The following is a 23,630-nucleotide window of genomic DNA, read 5'->3' as shown; positions in this document are numbered from 1 at the left end:
AGGCAAGGAGCATGTTTCACTTGTCTTGTGCATATGTGTGTGTGTGTGTACATGGACTCATGAAGGGTAATAATAAAAAGCTGGGGTGTGTGTGTGGGGGTGGGAAGGGTTGGATTTGGCTTTAAGGCTAATGAGCCTCTTATGTTTTTGCAATGAAGTGTGTCATCAAAACAGTATGTGTGCTTGTGTGTGTGTGTGTGTGTGTGTGGGTGTGTTTTTGTGGGTGTGTGGGTGTGGGTGTGTGGGTGGGTTGCATGGGGGCAAGGACCCATGTGAGTGTGTCAGTGTTTCCTTGGTTTGAAACAACAGAGCTCTGCACTGCAGCAAGAGGAGTTTGAGATTAGATGGGTTGTCATTTTGGAGGGTCAAAGGTCACAGAAGAATGGGCACGCTCTGTGTGAGCGTGGTAATGGTTGTTCCCGTGTGTATTCACGCATGAACTGGGGATATAAAGATGTACTTGGGGCTCACTATTTTTGATTTTTGTTTTTTAAAATCTATGGATTTATCAGTGCATATTTTGATGCTCATAATATTAAACAATCAGTAATATCGGAGTGTAGATTGAGTAAAAATATGATTTGGATCACAAAACAAACATTTTAATTGTAATGGGGCTCTGGCTTATGATCATAATCAGCAGCTAATTTAGCACCTTATTCTCATTTTTCTTTTCACTTTCAATTAGCAGAGGCAGAGCAGTCACCATGGCAAAAATGCCTTGTTTACTGTAAACTAAGTGTGATCAGCGTTGCATCCTCCCGCACCAGTAAACACAACTTCTACTGCACGTTCCCGACGAGCACACACTCGCCTGTGCGTGTGCGTGCCAAGAAAAGCTGGAGTGCACTGTCCAGCATTCATTTGCACTGACAGCTGCTTTGGTCTCAGGACCCCAGTTGTTTTCAGGCCTTGCTAGTGAAGCACAAAAGACAACATTTAAAAAAAGAGATGGTGATGGATGGACACCCATCTTCTCTCTCCCACTTTGTTTTGTCAGTATCTCTATGCCTGCGTATGTTTTCCAATTTCTCTGTCTTACATTTTTACATGCAGTTTCGCCCTGTGTTTCCTCTCATCCCCTCTATCTCATCCTTCCCCCACCCCTCTTGGCTGGGCGGTCGGGTGGTGATAAGTTTTGAGGAGGGCATGCAGAGGGAGGACAAACAAGGTCTTTGTGTGTCCACATAGTGGAACAAGAGACAGGCCGGGGTGGCGGTGGTGTAGCTGGGCGCGGATAGGGTCCGGTGTGGGGGCCTGGAGGAGGCAAGTCTGCCAAAAAAAAAAAAAAGATTACACCTCCCCTCTTTTCTACAGATGCCAGCAGATTGTAAACACATTCAAGAAAGCAGACACTCCCAAGAATACAGGCGCCAGATTCTTGTTAACATGTACTCACAGTTGTAGAGTGTAACATTTCTCTTTTTTATATATTGAGTAGCATGCAGGTGGACACACAACCAGCCTTAAGAAAACACAGGTAGAGTAGAGGGGAGCATGGGCACTGAGAGCTGTGAATGCCCTTGAACATTTTATATAAAATGTAAAAAAAAACTTGTGACATTCCTGATCATCACTGATCATTAATGGTTATCATCTGTAGGTGTGTGTGTGTATGAACTAAGTGCAGCCAAACTCTGTGTGTCGGGTGTGTGTGTGTGTGTGTGTGCAGTAGTGAACCATGTTGGTTTCCTGATGTCTCCCGGGAAAATGCCGCAGAGAAACACCGATCGTGCCGCTTCAGACCCTACGATCCGTGTTTGTTTTGCAAGGTTGGGTGGCCTGTGGCGCGTTGCCTTTTGAGGGAGAGCTCTGATTTCATGAAATCAAGCTTTTCCTTTCTCATTGCTGCACTTGTCACAAAGAGAGCCCGCTGGGTTATCGGTTCGTTCCCCTCCTCCTCCTGTACTATCCCATCACTGAAGCCCCCAGCTTGGGAGTTGCTAGGTAACCAGAACCAGCTGTTGGTCCTAAGCCCGTTGAGCCCGTTTTGGCTCGGCGTCAAGTGTTTTGAGTAGTTTTCTCTGAAAGCTTGCTGTGAACTCAGTGACCGCCGCTGTGGCCCTGACATCATCGTGCCATGGAAAATCTTCCTCACTTCCTTTTGTTTTTCCAGTTTTATTGTTCCGCTGATGCAGGGACCAGTGTGGGAGCGTCCGTGGCATGTATCACACCAGTCTGAGTAATATGGGAGCATTTCATCACCTTTCACACACAACAAGGGGGAAAGGAGGTGGGAAATAGAGCAAGAAAGGGCAAGAGCAGAGTGAAAGGAATGAGCTGGCGGGTGTCGAGGGTTTGCTACAAGAAGTCACATGTAATTTAGAGTCAGTTGAAAATGACATCAGGATAAAAAAGAGAGAGCCTCTAAAGTGTGTCAGTCCTTTGTAGGTGAGGATACTAAACTGTCTTATTAAAAGAGATTCGAGATGGCAGAGGACACAGTGTAATTATTCAGGAAATCGCAATAGTGCAGGTAAGTTGATACCACTCTGCAGTCCCAAAGTGAACCATTTACCTTTCAAAGTGTGTATAACTACCTCCCAAATTAGCTGCACGTAAATCTGAGGGGAGGGCATTAACTTGCAAATAAAAAATCGTCTTTGTAAACCAACCAAGGCATGTCTGAGATCCATGAAACCGCAAAACCAGAGCACAATATGTGTCTGAGCTTTAGAAGTAGAGATAACTGATGTTGTGCGATGTTATTAAATACCAATTTAAAGACTGGCTTCCAAACCCAAGGGGAGAAGCACAGGTTTGAGTGAGAGTTTATTTTCTTTCATTGATTATTTGCGCTCTACTTAGGAAATGATCCTTCTCCCTCTGAAGACTCTGACTCACAGCGTCTGGCAGCAGAGCTTTCTGAACTGCTTTTCCGATATCAGCCCTTCCAAATGAGAGAATTAGACAACAGATCGTATTTACTAAGGAGAGACATATTTGTATAAGTTCTTCTTTTTTTTTTTTTTTCTTCCTTTTTTCGAACGTCTAAGAAGACGACTTCTATTTCTGTTGTCAGAATCCAAAAAGGCTTTTTAGTGTGGAACATCTGCAATCCATTTGTGGTTGTGAGTACGCTCTTGCCAGCTGCCAAAAGTTTTCGTACTGCCTGGAGAATCATCCAGTTTGTGATTAGCATTGGCTAAAGGATGATATCAACCTCAGTACAATCAAGCTTCCCTTGAGGGATGTAACAACACACGACCTCCACTAAATAAGACTATCTGCTGTCACACTGAACGCAGTTTAGATTTACTTAGCAAAGCTGTTGGCTTTTCTTTATTACTCGCTGGCCTGCAGACAATGCCGGCTGTTGTGCTATGATAAAAACTTTGGGTACAGTAACAGGAAATTGGCACAGGAAATATGCATTTTTATCCAGCCAAGATATCCTACCACTTAATGTAAACCATCTTTAGTCATGTTGTTTCTACTGCTCACAGAAGTTTATGCAACAGCAAATAGACCCTTGAAAGACGTCTCTGTGGTGCACTTTTATCCCGCTTAAAAGTGAGGCTGGTGTTCTGTCTGTTGTTGGGTGGGACTCTGTGTTTGGACAGAGAGCGTTCTGGCTTCGCTTTAGTTTCCAAGAGTCCAGGTTCTGGGTCTGGCTGCTGGGTGGGGCAGCTGACAAGTCGCTGCCAAACTCCCCAGGCTGGTGCTGACCCAAGGGAGAAAGAGGGGTGGAGAGAGGAAGACAGATATAAACAAAGAGAAAGTGGTATGATACAAGTTAAGTGAAGTAAAGAAAAAGAACCAGATACAATCAGCTTTTTCCTTCGTTAATAGCTGGGCCGCTGGCCTATAAGTACTGCCGTGAGACCGGTAGGAGGTAGGAGCCAGACTAGGGTAACATAAATAATTTGGACTCAAGACTCACTCACGGTCTCCCTTTTGGGCTGCTTTTCCAGTTTACAAATCCATAACTTGGATGTGAAGAAGGCTTTTTTTTTTTTTTTTTTTTTTTTTTTTTTGTGCTTAGAAGATAATTATTTCATCATCTCTCTATAATGAGCTTTGTTTTGTCATGATTACAAAATTACTTAATCCATCATCTCAGCATAACTCGGGTTGTCTTCTCATAATCATTAGATAAAAACGTGCTTGATTCTCGTACATTAATCATCTAAAGTAAACAGACATACGGGACCCATTGCCAGTTATGTGACTGCTTACATTTAGCATCAACAGATGACTGTTATTACAGCCGTCTGCAGCTGCAAGCTAACTCCGAGTCTCTAATATCCCTGCACTATTCCACGAGGACCAGTAATGCCCCTATGGCAATCAACATTTAGTTTACAGAAGCCTGTAGTGACCAAATAGGTCATACAGTAAGGCAATGTAATATTTCGATAATATTACTTCCAGTGTGTCTGCGGTAAGTTTACAATGCAGTGAGCTTAACGGCTTAACGTATGAAAGAGGTGTGTTAGCCTGTGACTGGTCGCCTCAGGATTTGGCGTGTGCACAATGTTTCAGGACTGGGCAATCCTTTTTTATCGACTTTTAGTGAAAGCGGAATTTTCTTTACATTTAAGGTGAGACATTATCTTCTAAAGGCATTTAAAGCGTGCGGGTGGGGCAGCTTCCTGTCATCTGAGTAGCACTCCTTGTCTGGTTGGAAAAGTGACAAAAGACAGAACATTCGGTTTTCATTCATCGCGACTGTGGTTGATTTCTGGCTACGTTTTAGGAAAATTTCACCTTCACTGAAATGAATCAGGGAGAGAATGTCATCCCGTATGTCGGCAGCTTCGCCCTATTTCTAAATAACATTTCCTCCCTGACACGTTTTATGGCAGTTACAGCTTGTCACTGGTGATTTTGATTGATTTAAGAAATTCCAAATGGCGTTGGATTCTGCTCGACCCGCGCCGGCAGGAGGAAAATGTGGTGTAGTGTACGTCCGACAGAGTGAGAGTAGAGACTAGAGCCACAAAACTCGTCAACTTGGATGTGACAGACAATCCCTGGAGGGATGGGTTACAAGAGGCCATTCCAGAGTCAACAGCCAGAAACACCTTTTAAACAGACTGTGTCTTTATTTCTGCGTGAATACACAGTATGGCTGTCCGAGCAAGGATGTTTTTTTTCATTGCCTGAACCTTCACCCCGTTAAAATTAAGCATGCAAAGCACACAACTGCTCATGTACGATAAACATACCGTCACTTTCAGTTTTTTTCTTTGGCTGAGGGACTGATGGAAGATTTCCTTCCTTCTGTCCAAAACCAATGAGCTCCGTCAAATCAGGGTAACCAGGTATCTGGGTCATTAAGACCCTTGTTAACAGCCTTGTTAGGCGTTAATTATCCGCAGGTTCATCGTGTGTTAAATGCGGTGCCACGTTCTGCCTTATTGGGCTGGAGAAAGTCTATTAGCCACCAGGAAATAATTAATTAACAGCATTTTGACCTACTTCTTACGAGTGACGCTGCTTTCTCCACCAGCTGCTTCTTGTTTATGTGTGTATGCAGTATAAGCAACCGATTTCTGTGTTCGCTGTTTTTTCTCCTCTTTCATCTCCGAGTGTGTGTCCATTTTTTTGACGCGTGCACATATGCGGCTGTGTGTGTTCGGGCAGCGGTACGCTTCGCTGTGTGTGACTGTGGGATGATAGAAGCATTTTATTCCTCGTCCAGTCTGAGCTGTGATAATGAACTCCGCAGGAATGTGACGAGGAGGCGCAGGGAGAGCTGTGGAGCCACAGGTGTGTTTGGCGAACGGTCTTCCTCTACCCACCGCTGCCTCGCTAGCAGACACTAACCGCATACACACAAAAAACAAAACACACACACACACAATGGGTACCTCCAGTGAGAATAATACATGCTTTCAGTTTATACTCTGAAGGGAGGAACAGAAAGATTGAGGTCACCTCTTCCACATTATTCTTTTTAACCTTTTCTTTCTTCTTTTCTCATCATTCTTCTCCTTTGATATGCCATTTTAGGCTTTTAGTACCTAAGTACTGCTTTTATTAGGGCTGCACTGTACTGCACAATGATAAAATTGTTAATGGCTGTAATACAATAGAATACAATAAAAAAAATAATCTCTTCTTCCCCCAAAGCATTTTATAAAACAGAGTTTTAAAAGTGGCAGTTATGGCAACCTTGTTAGGCGTGAACAGTGAGGAGTGATGTGAGCAAAACATAAAATCAAAGCAATAATATAAAATCAACTGCAGAACAAGGTCAGTAATAACTAACAGAATATCATCTTAGGAAAGACAAAGTCCATAAAAGTTAGCTTCGGTTTCCTCAAAGGATTTTTGTTCCAAAATTGCAGAGCCTGGGTGTGAATGGGTTAAAGGAATTCTCCAGTGATTCAGTGTGGCTTTTTTGGTGAACTCACAAGAAACATATTCATATATAAAAGATTGATCAAAATCGATCAAATCGCAGCAAAGGCAGAGAAATCCTGACTTTTAATCCTAAGTATGGGTCAAGCTTGAAAAACACTGGCGAATCCATTTCCCATAATGCAGCTCTACAGCTCCTTTCATTAGATCCTCACTGCCTCCTAAATGCCCAACTCTTTCAAACCCCACACATTGAGGATTTCGCTTAAAGACTTTTTTTCAAAAGTGATTGATATTGTCTAACAATCCATCCTACAAGTAGGCAACCCACTCGAGATGTTCAGTTTGAACAACGAAATAACGACGATCGTTTTTTTTTTTTTTTTTCAGCCATCACCAGAATCTCCTCCTTGCCCGCTGCTCCCTCCCTCCTCATCCTGCTTCCCACCGCTCCCTGCCTCTCCTAGTTCCTCATCTTTAATTCCCTGACTGATGAACTCTTCTCCTGCGAACTGTCTCCTCTGCCTGTCGGGATTTTGTGTTACACTCCTCAGTTTCTTGCCTCTGAGATGTCTGAATGTGGTTCACCTTCCCCTGTGGCTTGATAGAATTCCGGGAGAGAAACAGACAGAATGGACACCGCCAGTTATTAGATGAATTAAAACTTACTGGGTGTATGTCAGTTTATCAAAGCTGGGATTAATGACACACTGCTAAGCTCTTTTTAAAATTATTCCCATTTCCATTCCTCTCAGATGGGTCTGGCACAGGTAGTCTGTTATTCCTTATGTTATGTGTGATGGTGGTGTGTGTGTGTGTGTGTGTGTTTGTGTGTGTGTGTGTGTGTGTGTGCGCGCGCATGTGAGCCGGTTTGTGTGTAAAGGCATCAAACTCTGCATAATTTACAGCCTATGCTTTTTCAGCATCACTGTAGCACTGCATACCTTCAGAAGATGTGGTGCCACAGAGGCGCATGTGACTTGTAAAAGGTATAATGTAAATCTGCAGGTTGTAAAACACTGTATCCAGAATCTCTCCTAACATGGACAAGTGTGGTCGTAATAGGAGATCTGTAATTTCACATTTCACTTTAGACCAGTTTGTTCAGCCTAGGCCTAAGTGATATTGACTGGGATAATCATTTGAATAAATAACTGGTAAAAAGCATGACTGTGTTACACTGAATTTGGATGTTAATGTTAGATATAGCCCAGTTGGAAAAATATTTGAAGACTTTCTCCACCATGGAACTTAAAGCCCCTGAAAACTTGGATTTCAAATGTAAATATTTCTCGACAACATTAAGTGTTCATGAATAAATGAGCGACAATCGAAGTTCAAGTTTGGAAAAAAACAACATCATTGGTCAGTATTCGCTTAGAGTTTTAACACTCTGAATCTCCGCTGATCTGCTTCAAACTGTGTGATCAGATGTTATTGACAGCGGCCTCGCAATGTAAGCCAACAAACCAAAGTAAACAGACAAGTTTTTTTTTTTTCACAACTGAACCCCACCCATTTCAAACCAGTGGTAGCTGCACTTAAATACACGAATACAGAAATCTCTCGCGCGAAACAGCCGACGCTGTTCTAACTTTGGCAGAAATGTTTCTGTTCATGTAAGAGCCCGTCACTCAGTCTAACACTGGCGGATTTACTAAATTGTTTTTCAGGGCCTTTAAAATGTAAACCGCTACCAGAAAACACAATCCTCTTAAAACTTGGATCGGTAATCAATGCGACCTTTGCGGTCATCTGCGCTGAACAGAAGAAGAGCCTAGCGGTGTACGATTCAAGCGCGGTTCACGGAAACACTGCCACATGTTTTTACGTTATATGCATCTGATGCGTACAAAGCGCATAGGACAGCACGCTGCAGCTGTGTAGGTCACAAACGCTGTCCTTGCTTCCCAAAACTAGAGGGGTTAGAGAGCGACAGACATACTGTAGAGCGAGCAGGCTTGGATGTCCTCTCCAGCATCGCAGATGCCACTAAATAAAATATTTCATAATCCTGCCCAAATCCTCTAATCACCATGACAACAGGCAGCAGGGAGCCAGAGAGTGGTGGTGTATGGACACCCCCACCACCACCACCCCCCACCCCCTATTCTCCTATTTCTTTCCCTCTTTTTGGTGAATTTGGGTCCGCACTGACAGATTTCCTCTTCAGTGTTACTGCATCTTCTTACCACCTAAAGGATACATCACATTGACTTTAGGGAACGGGAGTTAATTGGTGCACTCTGTCGGAGTCAGCTGGGTCAGTCAAGTCGCGTCAAGTAAGACACTCACATTTATAGTTTCGAGCAGTTTCTGCCACTTTTCTCCCTGAGAGGCCAGCGTACCCCGACTCACCAACAAGGCGAACACAAAGACTGAGAGCCACAAATTCTCTCAGAGAGGACAAGTCATATTCTTCACATACTGTAGGTTACACTCTACAATTTTGTCCTCCCGATTGTCCAAACTGCAAGTTTACGATGTTGCTTTTGATTTGACAAACCTGGAGAGGGCCAGAAGTTTGAATTTAATTAACCTGCCGATTTCCTTCAGTGTCGGAACGACGCTAGTTCTGTTAAGTGTGTGAAGGACGAACACTGTACGGAAGGTGCAGAAACACACACACACACACACGCACACAGGAGCACACAGTGAAGGCCTGCTGGGTTCTGTGCGGTGATAGGATAATGGAGGTGATGACCTCATGAGGTGAAAGGACCTGTTGCCTGGTAACAGTGCGGATAACAGCGAAAGAGAGGGGTAGTCATATCACCAGCATTGTGTATCCTTGTGCGTGTGCGTGTGTTTGTGTGTGTGTGTGTATGTGTGTGTGTGAGCGTGTGTATGTGAAACATCGATCAGTGTTGCCAGGTAAGGGAGATGACGGTAGTGGTTTAAAGTAGAGAGCAACTCAGTCCAGTGTAAGAGTATCGATCCCACTCAGGTGTGTGTGTGTGTGTGTGTGTGTGTGTGTGTGCCACCACTGATTTAGCCTATAACACAAGCAAAACACACAGTCCCAGCCTATGTAAACACGTCCTGCTGTGGGATGCATTTTCTGCATTTTACTGACTCCTCTGCAGCTCACTTGACTATGTGTGCCAGACATAAATAATTAACTCCCCCACTCCTCTCTCTGTCTCTCTGCAGGTATTCGGCCCCAGATTATGAATGGGCCTATGCACCCGCGCCCCCTGGTGGCGTTGCTGGATGGGCGCGACTGCACCGTGGAGATGCCCATCCTCAAAGATCTGGCCACTGTGGCTTTCTGTGATGCCCAGTCCACACAGGAGATACATGAAAAGGTACAAAAATCATCTGTATTTTTGTAGCAGCTACAATTCTCATTACCCCCATTTTATTTGATATCTTCACATTAGTAAAATTGTTACCTGCACTAGCAGAAACCTGTAGCACTGATCTGTAGCCCCACTTAAGATGGTTGCTGCCTTGGGATGGCTCCAAAACTTTGCCCCAAAATCTTGAGTGTTTGCCAAGACAGGTCCTTCTTTATACATTAATCTTAGCAGCTTTTTCCTATGTACTTTATTTACTTTAATTACTTATTTTATTTCTTATTATCATTATTTTATTATTTATTATGTTTCCTAAGATTTCCACAGTCATACTGTTGTTATCTTAGTCTTGATGTAGTAGTTTAAATAATAATAATAATTATTATTATTATTGAGCTTGGATTTATTCTAGACCTAACATATCTGTGATAAAATATTCTACACTCAAGGTTTATTTAAAGTTCTTGTTTCTGGAGCTTTTAGCCTACGCAGGGAACCTCGGTCACGTAATAATTGTTATTTACATAGGACATTTCAATAACAAGTCACACAGTGCTTTTTAAAAGACATGAAATCAAGATTATGTAATCATGGAAATCATGAATGTGAAATCATGGATTAAGTATAATAAAACAAAAAATAAAAGACTAAAATGTTACCAAACTGAATTAAAAGTATAAATGTAATAAAAGCACGGAGACACAATTAGAAATAACAAGATCAAAAACAATTTAAGAAAGGTCGAGTCAAAAATAATGTTATGTTACCACTTCTTTTTCCTGTTTTGTCCTCAGTGTTGAAACTTACATGCGGCTTATGCTGACTTTGAATGTGGCAGACAGCGAAGACGTGCAAACAGGAAGTGAGGCATCGTTTGTAACACACAATACATGTGGTTTGGGTAGGCCACAAAATATACTCCGTAGAAACACCGTCAAACTGTGCTGCTTGCTATAACACCAATAGTGGTGGTATCTGCAGGAACTCATAAGCAGAAGCAGGCACACACTGTGATACTCACATAGTATGAACTATGAATGTGATTCTTGAATAATTTGCCTTCAGCTGAGTGCAGAAGAATCATCCCATTCCTCCTTCTGTGTCGCCTCCTCAGTAATGTTTTAATAATATTTCAGCCCACTGGCTTGTTCCACTCTCCCAGTTCAGCCATAATGGTTTCATCACTGACTCTAATCCCACTGGGTGCTGAAGTGCTGCTTTGTTAAATAAGGAGGAGGAGGAGGCTGGTAATAGAAATGCAGTATAATTGTTCTGAGCCAGAGTGGGTGAAACATTTGTCTTATTTTATTGACTATACACTGGAGCAATTTTACAATCCAAGCTGGTGGGTTTGTGTCTTTACACTCCAAAAAAGAGCAGGGAGAGTTTCAGTTGAGGTTTTTTCAATGCAGTAAATTCTCATAACCCTCGTTGTTTTTCATTTACAATTATAAAAGTAGTTTTACTTTTAAGACAGACTAGTGATATGAATTGAGAGGTTAAATGGAAGAAATGATAAATAAATACTTGATTTTCTGGTCTTTTTCTTCATATTACTCGAGTATTTTCCTTGCACCCCCTTTTTCACACACGCGAACACGCAAGCAATCTCTGTCCAGTAAGATGTTCCCGTAGTGCATACATTACACACACAGAGAGGACCCATCTGGGATTATAGTTATTGGCAGCGTTCCCACAACTATAACTGCACAGTAGAGGGTACAGATGGGGTTCTCTTATACAGGCGCACACACACACACACACACACACACACACACACACACACACACACACAGACTAATAATGGAGCAAGTTTCAGCAGTGAAGTACTGTTCTCACACAAGAATGTAAACAAACGGCTTTCTTTTTGCATGCACTACCTGGAAGTGACGTAAGGAATCAGTGGAAGCTGTAGCCAGTGGTGGTGACCTGCGAACATTTTGTGTCCCTCTGTTGAGTAAACGTTAAAAGAATTTTATTGGAAAGCACTTGTGGTCTATTGACTACTGTAATACAGTACTGTCCTTGGAAAGATTGAAAAAAAAAAGCCTTTTGAATTGCAAAAGGACACAAAGTGGTGTGTTTTTCAAGGGTCTTTGACATCACTGTAACAACAGTCAAAGTGATGAAGTGCTGCTGTTTTAGTGCAAAGTAATACTGGTTAACACTCAAACACTACATCAGTCAGATATCCATCATAAAGGAATGGCAGCATTTTGAATTTATTTATTTTGGCATTTTTGGTCCTTTATTTGATAGTTGATAGTGCAGTGAATGGGGACATTGAGATTATTTAATATGTGCCTGAACCATACCAGGATGCTCTAGGTTTGGATTAATCTTAAATTTATGAGTAAAAAAAAGATGAATTTATAAAATGATGGTTCTGGACTTCATGCATCTTAGATTTCTCCATTGTTGTCCTCACACATCCGTCCAGTGTCGGCCCCCCAGATTGGCTGTCATCAACAAAACCTTGGTCATAACTCCTGATGTAGACAGGTATATTAAAGTTCATCGCACTTTGAGACATATAAATTCATTTCAAACCACGACTCCCGACTTCAGAAACTTTTTTACTCTGAAGCCCACTAGATTGTGATCATATAAGAGTTACAAAACACACAGATGAAGGGAAGGTGCTAACAAAGGTTATGTTTAAAAAAAAAAAAAAAGATCAAACAATTTATTGAATTAGTTGGTCTGTGTTTCAAAATTGGAGCATAATCTTAGAGGAATAGTACTTCATTATTAGCGTGCTAATAATGAAGCCAGAGCCAGGCGTTCATTAGCTTAGCATAAAGGAACACGGGGAAACAGCTAGCCTGGCTCATTGTTAAGCTAAAAAAATACCCTACCAGCACCTCTAAAGCTCAGTAATGTTGTATCTTATGGCTGGAGCCAAGAGGTGATTAGCTTAGCATAGCATAAAGACTGAAAGCAAGGGGAAAGGGGAAAAAGGGTCGCCTGGCTCACTCCAAAGCTCAAAAATATACCTACCAACACCTATAAAGCTCACTATTTTATAGTTATAGTTATATATTCATGCTACATAACTTTCTATTTCTTAAATGTTTTGTAATTGTGCCTCTACACTAGTGTGCAATTAGTGCACAGTGTCGCCATTGTTACTGTTGCGCACTGTTGTGCTTTCTTTGCAATATTCGTGATTCCCTGCTGTAGGTAATAGCCCTGTACAAAACAATGTGAACGCAACTGCATTAGAGTACTTTAACTAATTATCACTATACAAAACCCTTTTCCTCATTTTTCTCCACTTCATACAAACTTGCTCTAAGTTTATATTCCTGTTGCTAAACAGCCCGCTGTGATTCTGTGTCATTTTCCAGCATCGTCTCCGGCCTAGCCTGCTACTGGCCTGCTTCACTTACGTAATAAGATTAATGCATGAGGAGAGTTAGAACCTCTAAATTAGCATCCAGCTCCCAATGCATCTAGATCCAGCAAAATGTTGTATGAAAATTCATGGCTATGCTAATCTGGCTTGGTTAGGTTAATTCAGTTAGTGGATTGTGAATTTAAACCTGTTAATTTAACAAGCCGTGGCTTGCAGGAGCTACTTGCTTATGCTTTCTGGGTTCCTCAGCAGCTGTCAGTGTAGTTTATGGTGCTGCCTGCATTCACTCTAAGCTTGTTTGCATACAGTCTGAATGAATGGATTGTGACAAAAACCAGCTTTGGCAAGCACTCATAATAAACACACAGACAACCACTCATATTTTAGAGCCCACATAAACAATCCATTTGCATTTAGATGAAGAATGGAAGACATAAACTTAGGTCCCGGGAAATGGGAGGTGGTGAAAGCGCTGTTATTCATGTTGGCTGCAACAAGTTGCTCATACATACTGCTGTGGAAAAGCCATCTGAATATCAGTGTGGGGATGATAATGATTAAGAACAGTAATGACATTCTGATCCTAATAAAAATGCAGATGAAAATGTTCTGTTTTCCTCCATCTCTTAACACAGCAAATGTTTGTTGAGGAAATGCTGGTGCAATAAGACAGCGATGATGATCTCTGATGTCCCGCAGGTGCTGAATGAGGCAGTAGGGGCCATGATGTACCACACCATCACCCTGACCAGAGAGGACCTGGAGAAGTTCAAGGCGCTGCGCATCATCATACGCATCGGCAGCGGCTACGACAACATCGACATCAAGGCCGCCGGGGAGCTCGGTGAGGCTGGGGGACAGATGGAGACAAAAGAGGAGGAAGATAGATTTAAAAAGTGAGGTCGTCCAGAAGAAGACAGTTATCATGTGCTGAGAATAATGAACAAGGAGGGTGGTGACTGCCCATATGGCCCATTCATTCACAAATACATGAGACTAATAAAGAATAAATCAACAAAAACAGAAATGATGCATTATGGATAAGGATAGTGCATCTTTGGATGGGGGCCAAGTCAAACTCTGCTTGTTTTATTGACTTAACGTAAACAACATATGTAATAAGAAATATTACATACTGTAAACAGAATATTTAATGGGACTGATTGCATATGCAGAGCAGATGCTCCAACTGATATGAAACTCTCCTTCAGATTCCCATTTGGCCCCTTCAGCATATGTTTGATATGTGAGCAGGATTAAGTGTGATATCCTAATTATTGCCATTTGTGCTAATACATTTCAATATACTGACGCGGATTTTTTTGAGAAATGTTTTTTTCATGGGCATAATTAGCTGTTATAATTATCCTCTTATCCTTCACAGTTCAGTTTCATACACAGTGCATTTTTATTTTGTATAAGGTCATAAAGAAAAGAAATGTCCTGCCAATTTTTTGCGAAATAAAAATACTACTCAAACAAGCTACAGTAATTATAACTAACTATCATAACTATTAAATCTTTGAGGCTGTCATATTACTCGTAATTTTAATTATCTAGCAATGTCTTTGTCTTTCCTTTTCCAGGCATTGCAGTTTGTAACATTCCCTCAGCGGCTGTAGAAGAAACAGCAGACTCAACACTTTGTCACATCCTCAACCTGTATCGGCGAAACACCTGGCTCTACCAGGCTCTCCGGGAGGGCACGCGGGTCCAGAGCGTGGAGCAGATCCGGGAGGTGGCGTCAGGCGCAGCCAGGATCAGAGGAGAAACGCTCGGCCTCATTGGCTTTGGTGAGCGTCGTTCTGTGGGGTTTTACTGCAAGAGGTGATGCCAGGTTACGTTACTGAAACTCCAGCAGGTCAAATCGGTGGTAAAAGTGTATGAGAGCATGTGGGGGTGTTTGGGCTTGAGGCAGAAGTTCAGAATGAATGTCCAAACCTGACCTGCTCAGAGTAGAGTGGGCAGCATTGTTTTTCCTTTTTTTTTTTTTTTTTTTGGTTGACTGCAACTATGTATCTTATTTTACCTGCCGCATTTTCACATTATGAAATGAAATGTATTTCCATGTACCTTCATTTTGCAAGGCAGCTCTTTACGGACGCAAAAATTATTATGTTCATACTGACTCATACTGACTAATCTGTCTATTATTATAGTAACAACATGAAGTTTAGCAGGTGTAGGCTAATGTTTACCATGATAAAACCAAGTTAATCTATTGAGCATTTGCTAGTTAGCACGAGGTACAGCTGCATCTGATAATTTTTTTTTTTTTTTGCGTATTTGGTCATAAACCAAAGTACTAGATACATAACACATTTTAATCTGATGATGAGGCCAGATGAATGACATGTTACGGGATCACCTAAGGGATCATAATTCAATTGTGGGGGACATAAACGGCAGAACTAAATTTCATGGCAGTCCATTCAACAGTTGTGGAGACATTTCATGCAAAACCAAAAAAAGTCAACCTCATTGTGGTACTAGAGGAATCAGGAATCCCCAAAGACGTTAGGTTACATCGTCTAAAAACCATGACACCAGATCTTTTGTGCAAATCCACCTAGTAGATGCTGAGTTATTTCACAGGATAAGTGATCAATAACCAGAATAGTTGTGATTCATTCTCTGTCAAACAGCTAATAGATTAAACAGTTAACCCTTTCAGTGGTAGTACTCATACACTGGATGGTCTCTTGGTTTCCTTCCATCTCACGCCGCCCACAGGTCGCTCAGGCCAGGCGGTGGCAATGCGGGCCAAGGCGTTTGGCTTCAACGTGATCTTCTACGACCCCTACCTCCAGGACGGCTTGGAGCGCTCGCTGGGCGTTCAGCGAGTCTACACGCTCCAGGACCTGCTCTACCAGAGCGACTGCGTCTCCCTGCACTGCAACCTGAACGAACACAACCACCACCTCATCAACGACTTCACCATCAAGCAGGTCGGCGGCCTTAAGTGCCGAGGAAGCCCCTGAAAATGAATTTTACATCTTTCTAATATGAGCCTCGGGTGATGTAAAGCAAAGGAAACTGATTTTACTGTCTCACGTGACATGGCCAGAGAAGCTGACAGAGCCTGCGACTTATCAGAAACTGATAAGCCCCGATTTGGCAGAAGCTCTTTCTCATTAACCTCCAAAGCAGGATGCGCGTTCTTTTCACTGAGCTAATGATTCACCGAGGGTTGGTAGAACAGCTTTAACCCAGCGGACTGGCAGCTGACTCGGCCAGCCACTGGCATTCCGTGGCTGCGAGCACTTCCTCGTTGGCAACTTCCCAATTATAGGCTGTTTAAAAAACCTTTTAATGAGTGGTAAGATACTCAGAAAAAGCAAATGCAAAAAAAAAACCACAGGTGTTTGGAGAATATCTCTGGATCCAGGATAAGAGGGATGTACCGTACATATGGATCGATGATGGTGGGATTTCTTTTTGCGTTATTGTCTATAATGAGGTGGGCAGGGGAAATTCACTGTAATCGCTATGTTCTTCCTCACAGTTTCTGTTCTTTCGTAACTCTCAGTAGGTGTGACCCAAACATTGACAAAGTGTGTGTGTGTGTGTGTGTGTGTAGTGGGTGTCGGAGCATGTGCAGTCAAAGCGAGTTCTCGTGCACGTTCTTCGCCGAAAATGAGTAAAAACTGAGTAAGAAATTTTCGTTTCAGTACAAAAAAAAAAAAAAAATCAAATGATTCATTTTGACCCAAACAGAACACAGTAATCTGACATTCTTATATTATAAACCTTTAAACATTAGCTTCTCCTGGTGTAAATGTTTACATTTCCCCTGCAATATAATCCAACACACTGCATTTTGAAAGTCCATGATATGCTTGTCCGCATCATGAGCAGCACACCACACCACACCTATTGTCCGTTGCCAACAAAGCAGTCAGTGACAAACCAAGGAATGCTACTGACCAGCCAAGTCCCAGCTACCAGTCCAGGCATGCAAGTCAACCAGCCCTGGTGAATCGGCAGCCAAGCTAACCGCGGCATGCGCTCTAGCCCCAAAATGTAATGATTTATGCTTCGGTTTTTGGCTCCATATGGGAAGAGAGTCCCCTCAATATGTCTGTGTGAACAGAAATTTTGTCCCGCCTAAAATGATAAATACAAGAAGAAAAAGTTACTGCAAAAGTAACTGCACGTCCTCTTCTCCTGTCTACTGCTGCCACCTGGAGGACATAGACTGAAGTGCAGGCTGTGTTAATTTCAGGGGTTTTATCACTATTTGAACCACGCACAGCTGCTGCAATTGAAAGCCACTTCAAAACTGAATGTTTTCACTACTTTCTGTCATTAACTTCAATCTACCAGTGTTTATATATGTTGGTAAAAAAAAAGAAAAAAACTTTCCGTGCAGTATTGAGCCAGTGACAATACCTCTGGGTGGTCAGTGTTAAAGCATGTTGATATGTTTGATGCTGAAATTGTTATTGAGAGAATAAAAATGTGAGCTGTCCTGCTGTGTGTGTGTGTGTGTGTGTGTGTGTGTGTGTGTGTAGATGCGTCAAGGTGCTTTCCTGGTCAACTCGGCACGGGGAGGTCTAGTGGATGAGAAAGCTTTGGCTCAGGCCCTGAAAGAAGGCAGGATACGGGGAGCCGCCTTGGACGTCCATGAGTCAGAGCCTTTCAGGTGTTTATGATCACACCTCCAGCTTCTTCTCGAAACAGCTTTTAACCTTCTTCATTCATTGATTCAGTTCACTGTTTAAACATTGTCTGACTCAAATATGTACACATGAACAATAATAACTGCTAGATGAATAAATTTCAATAATATTAAGAAAAACAGTTAGAAGAAATAGGTATATGTTTTCTTCCTCATGCATTTCTTAATCACTTTGTTTCTAAGTTCCTTCTTTCATTTGCTGTTGCGCAGTTTTTCCCAGGGTCCCCTGAAAGACGCGCCCAACTTGATCTGCACACCCCACACCGCCTGGTACAGCGAGCAGGCGTCGCTGGAGATGAGAGAGGCCGCCGCCACAGAAATACGCAGAGCCATCACTGGTATGGAGACGCCTTTGACTGCGCGCGTTCCCACACTCATCGATTTTTTTTGTTGTTGTTTGTTTTGTTTTTGTTTGTTTGTTTGTTTGTTTCTCCGCTCACCGACGTTCAATCTCGCCCCGACGCAGGCCGTATTCCTGACAGCCTCCGAAACTGCGTCAACAAAGAGTTCTTTGTCACCACAGCGCCCTGGGGAGTGATGGAGCAGCAGCAGCCTCAAGTTCACCCCGAGATCAACGGTGCCGCCTACAGGTAGGAGGTGGATTTGTGTGAACCTAGCAGGCAACCCGCATCGCACAAGGATCGCCTGCCTTATCTCAGCACCTGCAGTAAATGAGGCTTAACACATGGGGGAGGGGTAGTTTAGATGTTCATATGTATGTTTGTCACAATTCTAACTTTCTTTTCCTGAATATGAGGCTGGGTCCTAGTTTTTGTGGCATATTTATACATAGGACTTGGCCCAAATGAATTTATCCCTTGGTGTCTCAGTCTCTATATTGTCTCAACCAGACTGAATTGCTTCTCTCACACAGCCGAGTGAACCAAACCATGGTACAGGCCATAGCAACGGGGGGAATGCAGGACAAATTATATACTTATATACCTAATTCTCAACCAGGTAAATGAATACTACCACTGCTGGCCCACAGGCCAGGGCAAATGAAAGAACATCATTAATAAAACCCAATCCCATTGAAATCTGTAGCCTTTTTCTGCTTCACACATTGTCCTGTAACTGTACCCACACCACTCATCAATGCCCCAAACTACCCCCTCCCCAACCACCACCACCTCCACCCTGAAACAGAAACTGAGACACAGCACACGGCATCACTCTAATGCTGGACGTTTTTAAAGAAGGGCTCGTAAATTTAAAGTTAATCAGGAACTGAATAATTACTCTTCCATCAAGCAGCAAATTGTAAAAAGTGTAAGGATCTAAATAGTGTAGTGACTGTATTTTTTTTTTCTTTCTTTTTTTAATAGTTTGTGATGGCTCAAGATGGGATGAGGGCCTCACATCATAGTTTACGAAGGAAAATCTTAAACTGTTGTAAAACCCCCCCTATCAACAAACCTGGGATATTATCAGTTGATTTATTTGCAGCAAGAGTTTCCCTCCACACTTTCCCCTTTCAGCTCCCAGTAATAAAGTATCGGTTCACCCAAATTATAGAAAATACATCTTTTTCTCACTTACTGGGGACACTATTTCTGGGAAGAGATGTTGCTAATTAAGTGTGTTAATGTACATTCTCAGTAACATGAAACAAAAAAAATTCCACTGACCAAAACTTATCTGTATTGCTAAATGCTCTAAATACGATAGGGAATTCTTTTTTTTGTTTTCTGGGTGAATGACCCTTTAAAATCCGGATTAAGGCCCCTAACATTCTCATTTCTTGCCTCCATGCTGCGGTGCTCCTCGCCGTGTTTAACATTGCACCACTTCTATACATTTTGTTTCACAGAGGTGACGATGCCTAGGAAGTCCACCAAAACTAAGGTCTTTTGATCTTTAATGTTTATATGTATCCCCAAAAGTGCATCATTATATGTAATTAATTTAAAATACACATTTTTTTCCGATTTCATGTGTTGATTCTTTATTTCTTAAACTCTCATTTTTAACTAGCCGTTAGTTTAAAAGCCCTCTTCAGACAGTAATGATCAGGAGTAACTAAACTAAATATAAGTTTCAGTGTCATAGTGATGAGCAACCACTGAGCAGCAGCAAACCTTTTCCTGGATATTGTCTGTGTCATTTTGCAAAACACAAAGAGTTACTTTCAGCTGAACAGTTCTCCTTTGCTCTTTTTCACGTCCGTTGATGACCTCCTGTCCATCTCCAGATTCCCTCCTGGTGTGGTGGGTGTCGCCCCCGGTGGGATTCCCGGACCTATGGAGGGGTTGGTGCCCGGGGGTGTTCCCATCACCCACACCCTGCCCCCTGGTACCCATCCGTCACAGGCCACCTCCCCCAGCCAACCCTCCAAACATGGCGACCCCATGAGAGAGCACATGACTGAGCCGTAGGACTGCTGCTGTAACGGAGCAGGGGGGCTAAAACCGATGTATACTAGAAACCGAGCAACCTACCTACTCAACCATCCAACCGTACGCTTGACTTCAGCCATCTGAACCTACCAGCAGACTGCCTGCCGGGCAACGTTTCACACTTTTTTCTTTTTTGTATGAAACCAACAAGCCCAAGTGAGGACAGTGGATGTTAATGCACACATGAGCTGCCACACTGAGATGGGACTGACCGTCAAACTCATGCGCCGAAGATCTGAAACCTCCTCCTCCCTCCATATCTGTTCTTGTTCTTTAATGATTTAAGTGATACTTTTGTTCTTGTCTTTTATTTTTGAGTACATTTTAGGGAGATTCCTCCTGTTTTCTGGGACACATTGACACTACCACATGCAGGATGGAAATCTGACCCACCCGCCCTGGTTTGAAGGAAGAGCTTGAAAGGACAGTGACTTCATCAAGCCGCCTTTTCCCTTCCTTCCTCCACAGTTTCACCCATTTCAGTGTCTTGTGCTGTTTTTTTTGTTTTTTTTTTTTTTTACTCTCTTCTGTTTATCCTATATTCTGTGTTTCTGTTGCAAGTGAATGTCTGTTTTTCTGTTCTTCAGTGTGTGAAACTGAATGGATTTACAGTTACACGTATGTTTTAGCAGACAGGAAAAGTCAGCTGATGACAACAGCAGCATCTGCTGTCTCAATTCGAAATCTGGACTCCGTCTTTGGTCTTCTCTAATCGTCGTGACTGGTGGCCCCTGAATGTAGGGACAAGATGCGGGGCAGTAGATGTGGTTTCCAGTTCCAGGAAGGATAGTTCGGTTTATGAGGTAAAAATTATCCTTTCAAACCAAAAAAAAAAAAAAAAAAGGGGAGAAAAGGAAAAAAAAAAAGACTGCCATTCGTGGTCAGATATTATACGTTGAGTGTGTCACCTCAGTTAAGTAGTGCCGTTGTAACTTTTACAACTCTGCTGAACTGAGGGTACCTACAATATTTGGTTATTGTCACGAACAGTGTCCCAAATGTTATCTGTTTGCATCCAAAGGACCTACAGTACACTGCAGGACCGGCTAGCGAGGTAGGAAAAAACAGTACATTTCTTTCTGACTCAGGAAAAAAATTACTAACGTTCAAATCTGTCCAAATCTGAACAGAAAAGAAAAAAAAGTCTGGATTATGGCTTTTCATGTCTCCACCTCTTTCTCCATTGTGTTTTTTCTTTTTTTTTTTTTTATATATCAAATGTATGTTTTTTGATGTTCAAGGTTTTCAGTCCTGTTAGATTTGTATTGCCCTGTTAAATGTTCTTATAATCATAGTCTTATGTGACAGACCCCACCCTCTCCTCCTTATAGTTTCTTCTTTTTTGGTTTTTTCTGCTCTGATGAAAGCCAGCTGTGGCTCTCGGAGGCACCTCTGTGAACAACAGCAGCCACATCCATCCCTTTAGCTCCATGATAATAGCAAGAGACGGCTGCTAGCACGTTTGGTTTTTAGTGTGAGTATTTGTATTTGTTTCTTGTACAAGGTGAACATATAGTATACAGTGCAGCTGGAAACAATAAATAAAACTTGCTGTTCTGATTGACGATTGGCTCTGCGGAACGTTTGTGGGATTTTTGCCCTTTCTGGACACAGTTATTTAAAATAATTTTTTCCTTTAACCCATAAAAAAAATTGATTTTCATTTTGTCACTTTTATTATGCTTTGTCTTACTTCTATTAGATAATCACGGTCCAACTTTTGGAAATACAATTCCCACAATGCTTGTGTGTTAAGGATCCCTTGAGTTACGCTGTTCCTCAGGCAAGTTCGGGGCTTACAAGGAGCTTCTTTTTCTTTTTGATTTCTAAGTAGATTTATGGCCATTCGTTCGGGATGGAACAGCAGAGATAATGACATCCCTCGGAGGTGTAAGTCACACGGAATCTAAGAAATGTTCAGATTTAGCATGAAGTGAGAGGAGCAGGAGTACAATCTTTGACGGAAATTGCAGCAATCAACTCTACAACCCCCTCACTACTAAGCATTTACAAGAATAATGAAGCGGCTACGATCAATATTTTTTCTATATTAACAGTGGATTAATTGACTACTTGTATGTGAAAGGGGGCGCTCGTAGTGACCACAGCTAGCCGTCACCTGACGGCTCTAATCACCGGGTCTACGGATCTTTACAGTGTCTTTAAGCTCTCTGTTTTGAATCTCCGACCCGAAATGTCACCGCTTTTGTCCACTCTTACGATTCGCTCTGTGTTATTTTCGAAAGCGAAAAAGACCCAGATATTTGCCCTCATGGGTGAGTGGAGCCCAAAACTGAGCTCAAAGCAGAGTTGCTATTGGACTACATACAGACAACAGCTTGCTAACATTTGTTCGAAAATATCAATTATATCCTAAAAGATAGAATCACAGATTTTACAGCTTCTATCTGCTGCTGCCAAGGGGCCAAAAAGAAAAAAAAAAACAAAACAGTTATTGCAGTTTACACGCTAAACTGTACGGAAGCGCATTATGTTCACAAAAGAAAAGTATTTTTAGAGACCTTTTCTCATAATTATGACTTGCCCTTTCATAATTAATTAGAAAAGATCTCAATATTAAGAGAAGAGGTTATTGAAAATCTATATATAATTAAGTGTTCAACAAAGTGTTTTGGAAAATGTTACATTAAATGTTAAACGTCTTCACTTGTTCAACAGATGTAAAATTTTACAAGAAATAGGAAGTATAATGTTACCATGGATCCAGAGAGTTACAGTGTGGGTTGCAACTCAAGCCCTGTCGTTTTAACATATATTTGTTTACATTTTGAAAAATGATGTACGCCGAATTAGCTATTAACAGTTCTCTTTTGCTATGTACCGTTGGGTTTACCGACAACTATCACTGAATTACTTTGACACTGAAGAAATCTTAAAAACCTGATGATTCTCAGGCAAGTTCTGAAGAGTTCCAACTCCTGTCCCATTACTCTGAGTTATTTCATAATTATGAGAGAATTTTCTCATAGTTATGATACTATGTCATAATCATGAGACAAGATCTCCAATTTATTTTTCTTTTGTGAATGCAGTGCGCTTCTGTAATGTCGTAGTTATAAGCAGATATAAGAACATTGTGTTTATTGATGTATTTGGCAGCTGTTGTAATTTCTACTGTGAAGCATCTGTAACTGCTACATAAACAGTTAATGAATGACTGACAAAACAACACAGTTATATAAAAAAAATGCCGTCATACTTAATATTGAATATTGAGCATTTATGTTACTGATTATATGATCGTATCTGTTATATTTCTTTATTAATGAAATATTTATTTTTTGGAAATATTTACTCTGCAAACTCTATCCACTGAGGAAGGCCATGAAGTGTGGCTGAAAGCTTTGGAAGAAAATCTAGCAAGTGGACCTTTTTTTTTCAAACTACTTGAGCTTAAGTGATTTTCTATTAATCAATTAGTCAATCAGCAGAAAAGTAATAGGCAACTATTTGGGTAATTGATTAAATCCTTCAGTCATTTTTAAGCAAAAAAAAACAAACCAAAACGTCAATGCTTTCAGCTCGTCCAGTGTGAATATTTGCTGTTTTTCTAGGTCCTCTAT

General features: G+C 41.7%; 1 protein-coding gene across 2 annotated transcripts in view; it reads left to right on the top strand.

The window, feature by feature from the left end:
* Positions 1–21,223, top strand: part of LOC120796769 (C-terminal-binding protein 2-like) — a 33,518-nt gene extending 12,295 nt beyond the window's left edge. Inside the window, exons 2-11 of one of the 2 annotated variants that reach the window (XM_040139825.1) lie at positions 4,983–4,988; positions 7,065–7,079; positions 9,463–9,617; positions 13,666–13,810; positions 14,553–14,759; positions 15,700–15,914; positions 17,481–17,611; positions 17,858–17,985; positions 18,114–18,237; positions 19,842–21,223. In XM_040139825.1, the coding sequence (XP_039995759.1) occupies positions 4,983–4,988; positions 7,065–7,079; positions 9,463–9,617; positions 13,666–13,810; positions 14,553–14,759; positions 15,700–15,914; positions 17,481–17,611; positions 17,858–17,985; positions 18,114–18,237; positions 19,842–20,025 (1,310 nt within the window). In that variant the 3' untranslated portion in view covers positions 20,026–21,223. The remainder of the gene's footprint in view (positions 1–4,982; positions 4,989–7,064; positions 7,080–9,462; positions 9,618–13,665; positions 13,811–14,552; positions 14,760–15,699; positions 15,915–17,480; positions 17,612–17,857; positions 17,986–18,113; positions 18,238–19,841) is intronic. The other variant, XM_040139824.1, reaches the window with a different exon arrangement.
* Positions 21,224–23,630: the final 2,407 nt, after the last annotated feature.

The sequence above is a fragment of the Xiphias gladius genome, chromosome 11 (assembly GCF_016859285.1).
Source record: "Xiphias gladius isolate SHS-SW01 ecotype Sanya breed wild chromosome 11, ASM1685928v1, whole genome shotgun sequence".
NCBI lineage: Eukaryota > Metazoa > Chordata > Actinopteri > Istiophoriformes > Xiphiidae > Xiphias > Xiphias gladius.
The sequence above is the reverse complement of the archived record's forward strand: the minus strand, read 5'-3'. Positions and strand labels throughout refer to the sequence as shown.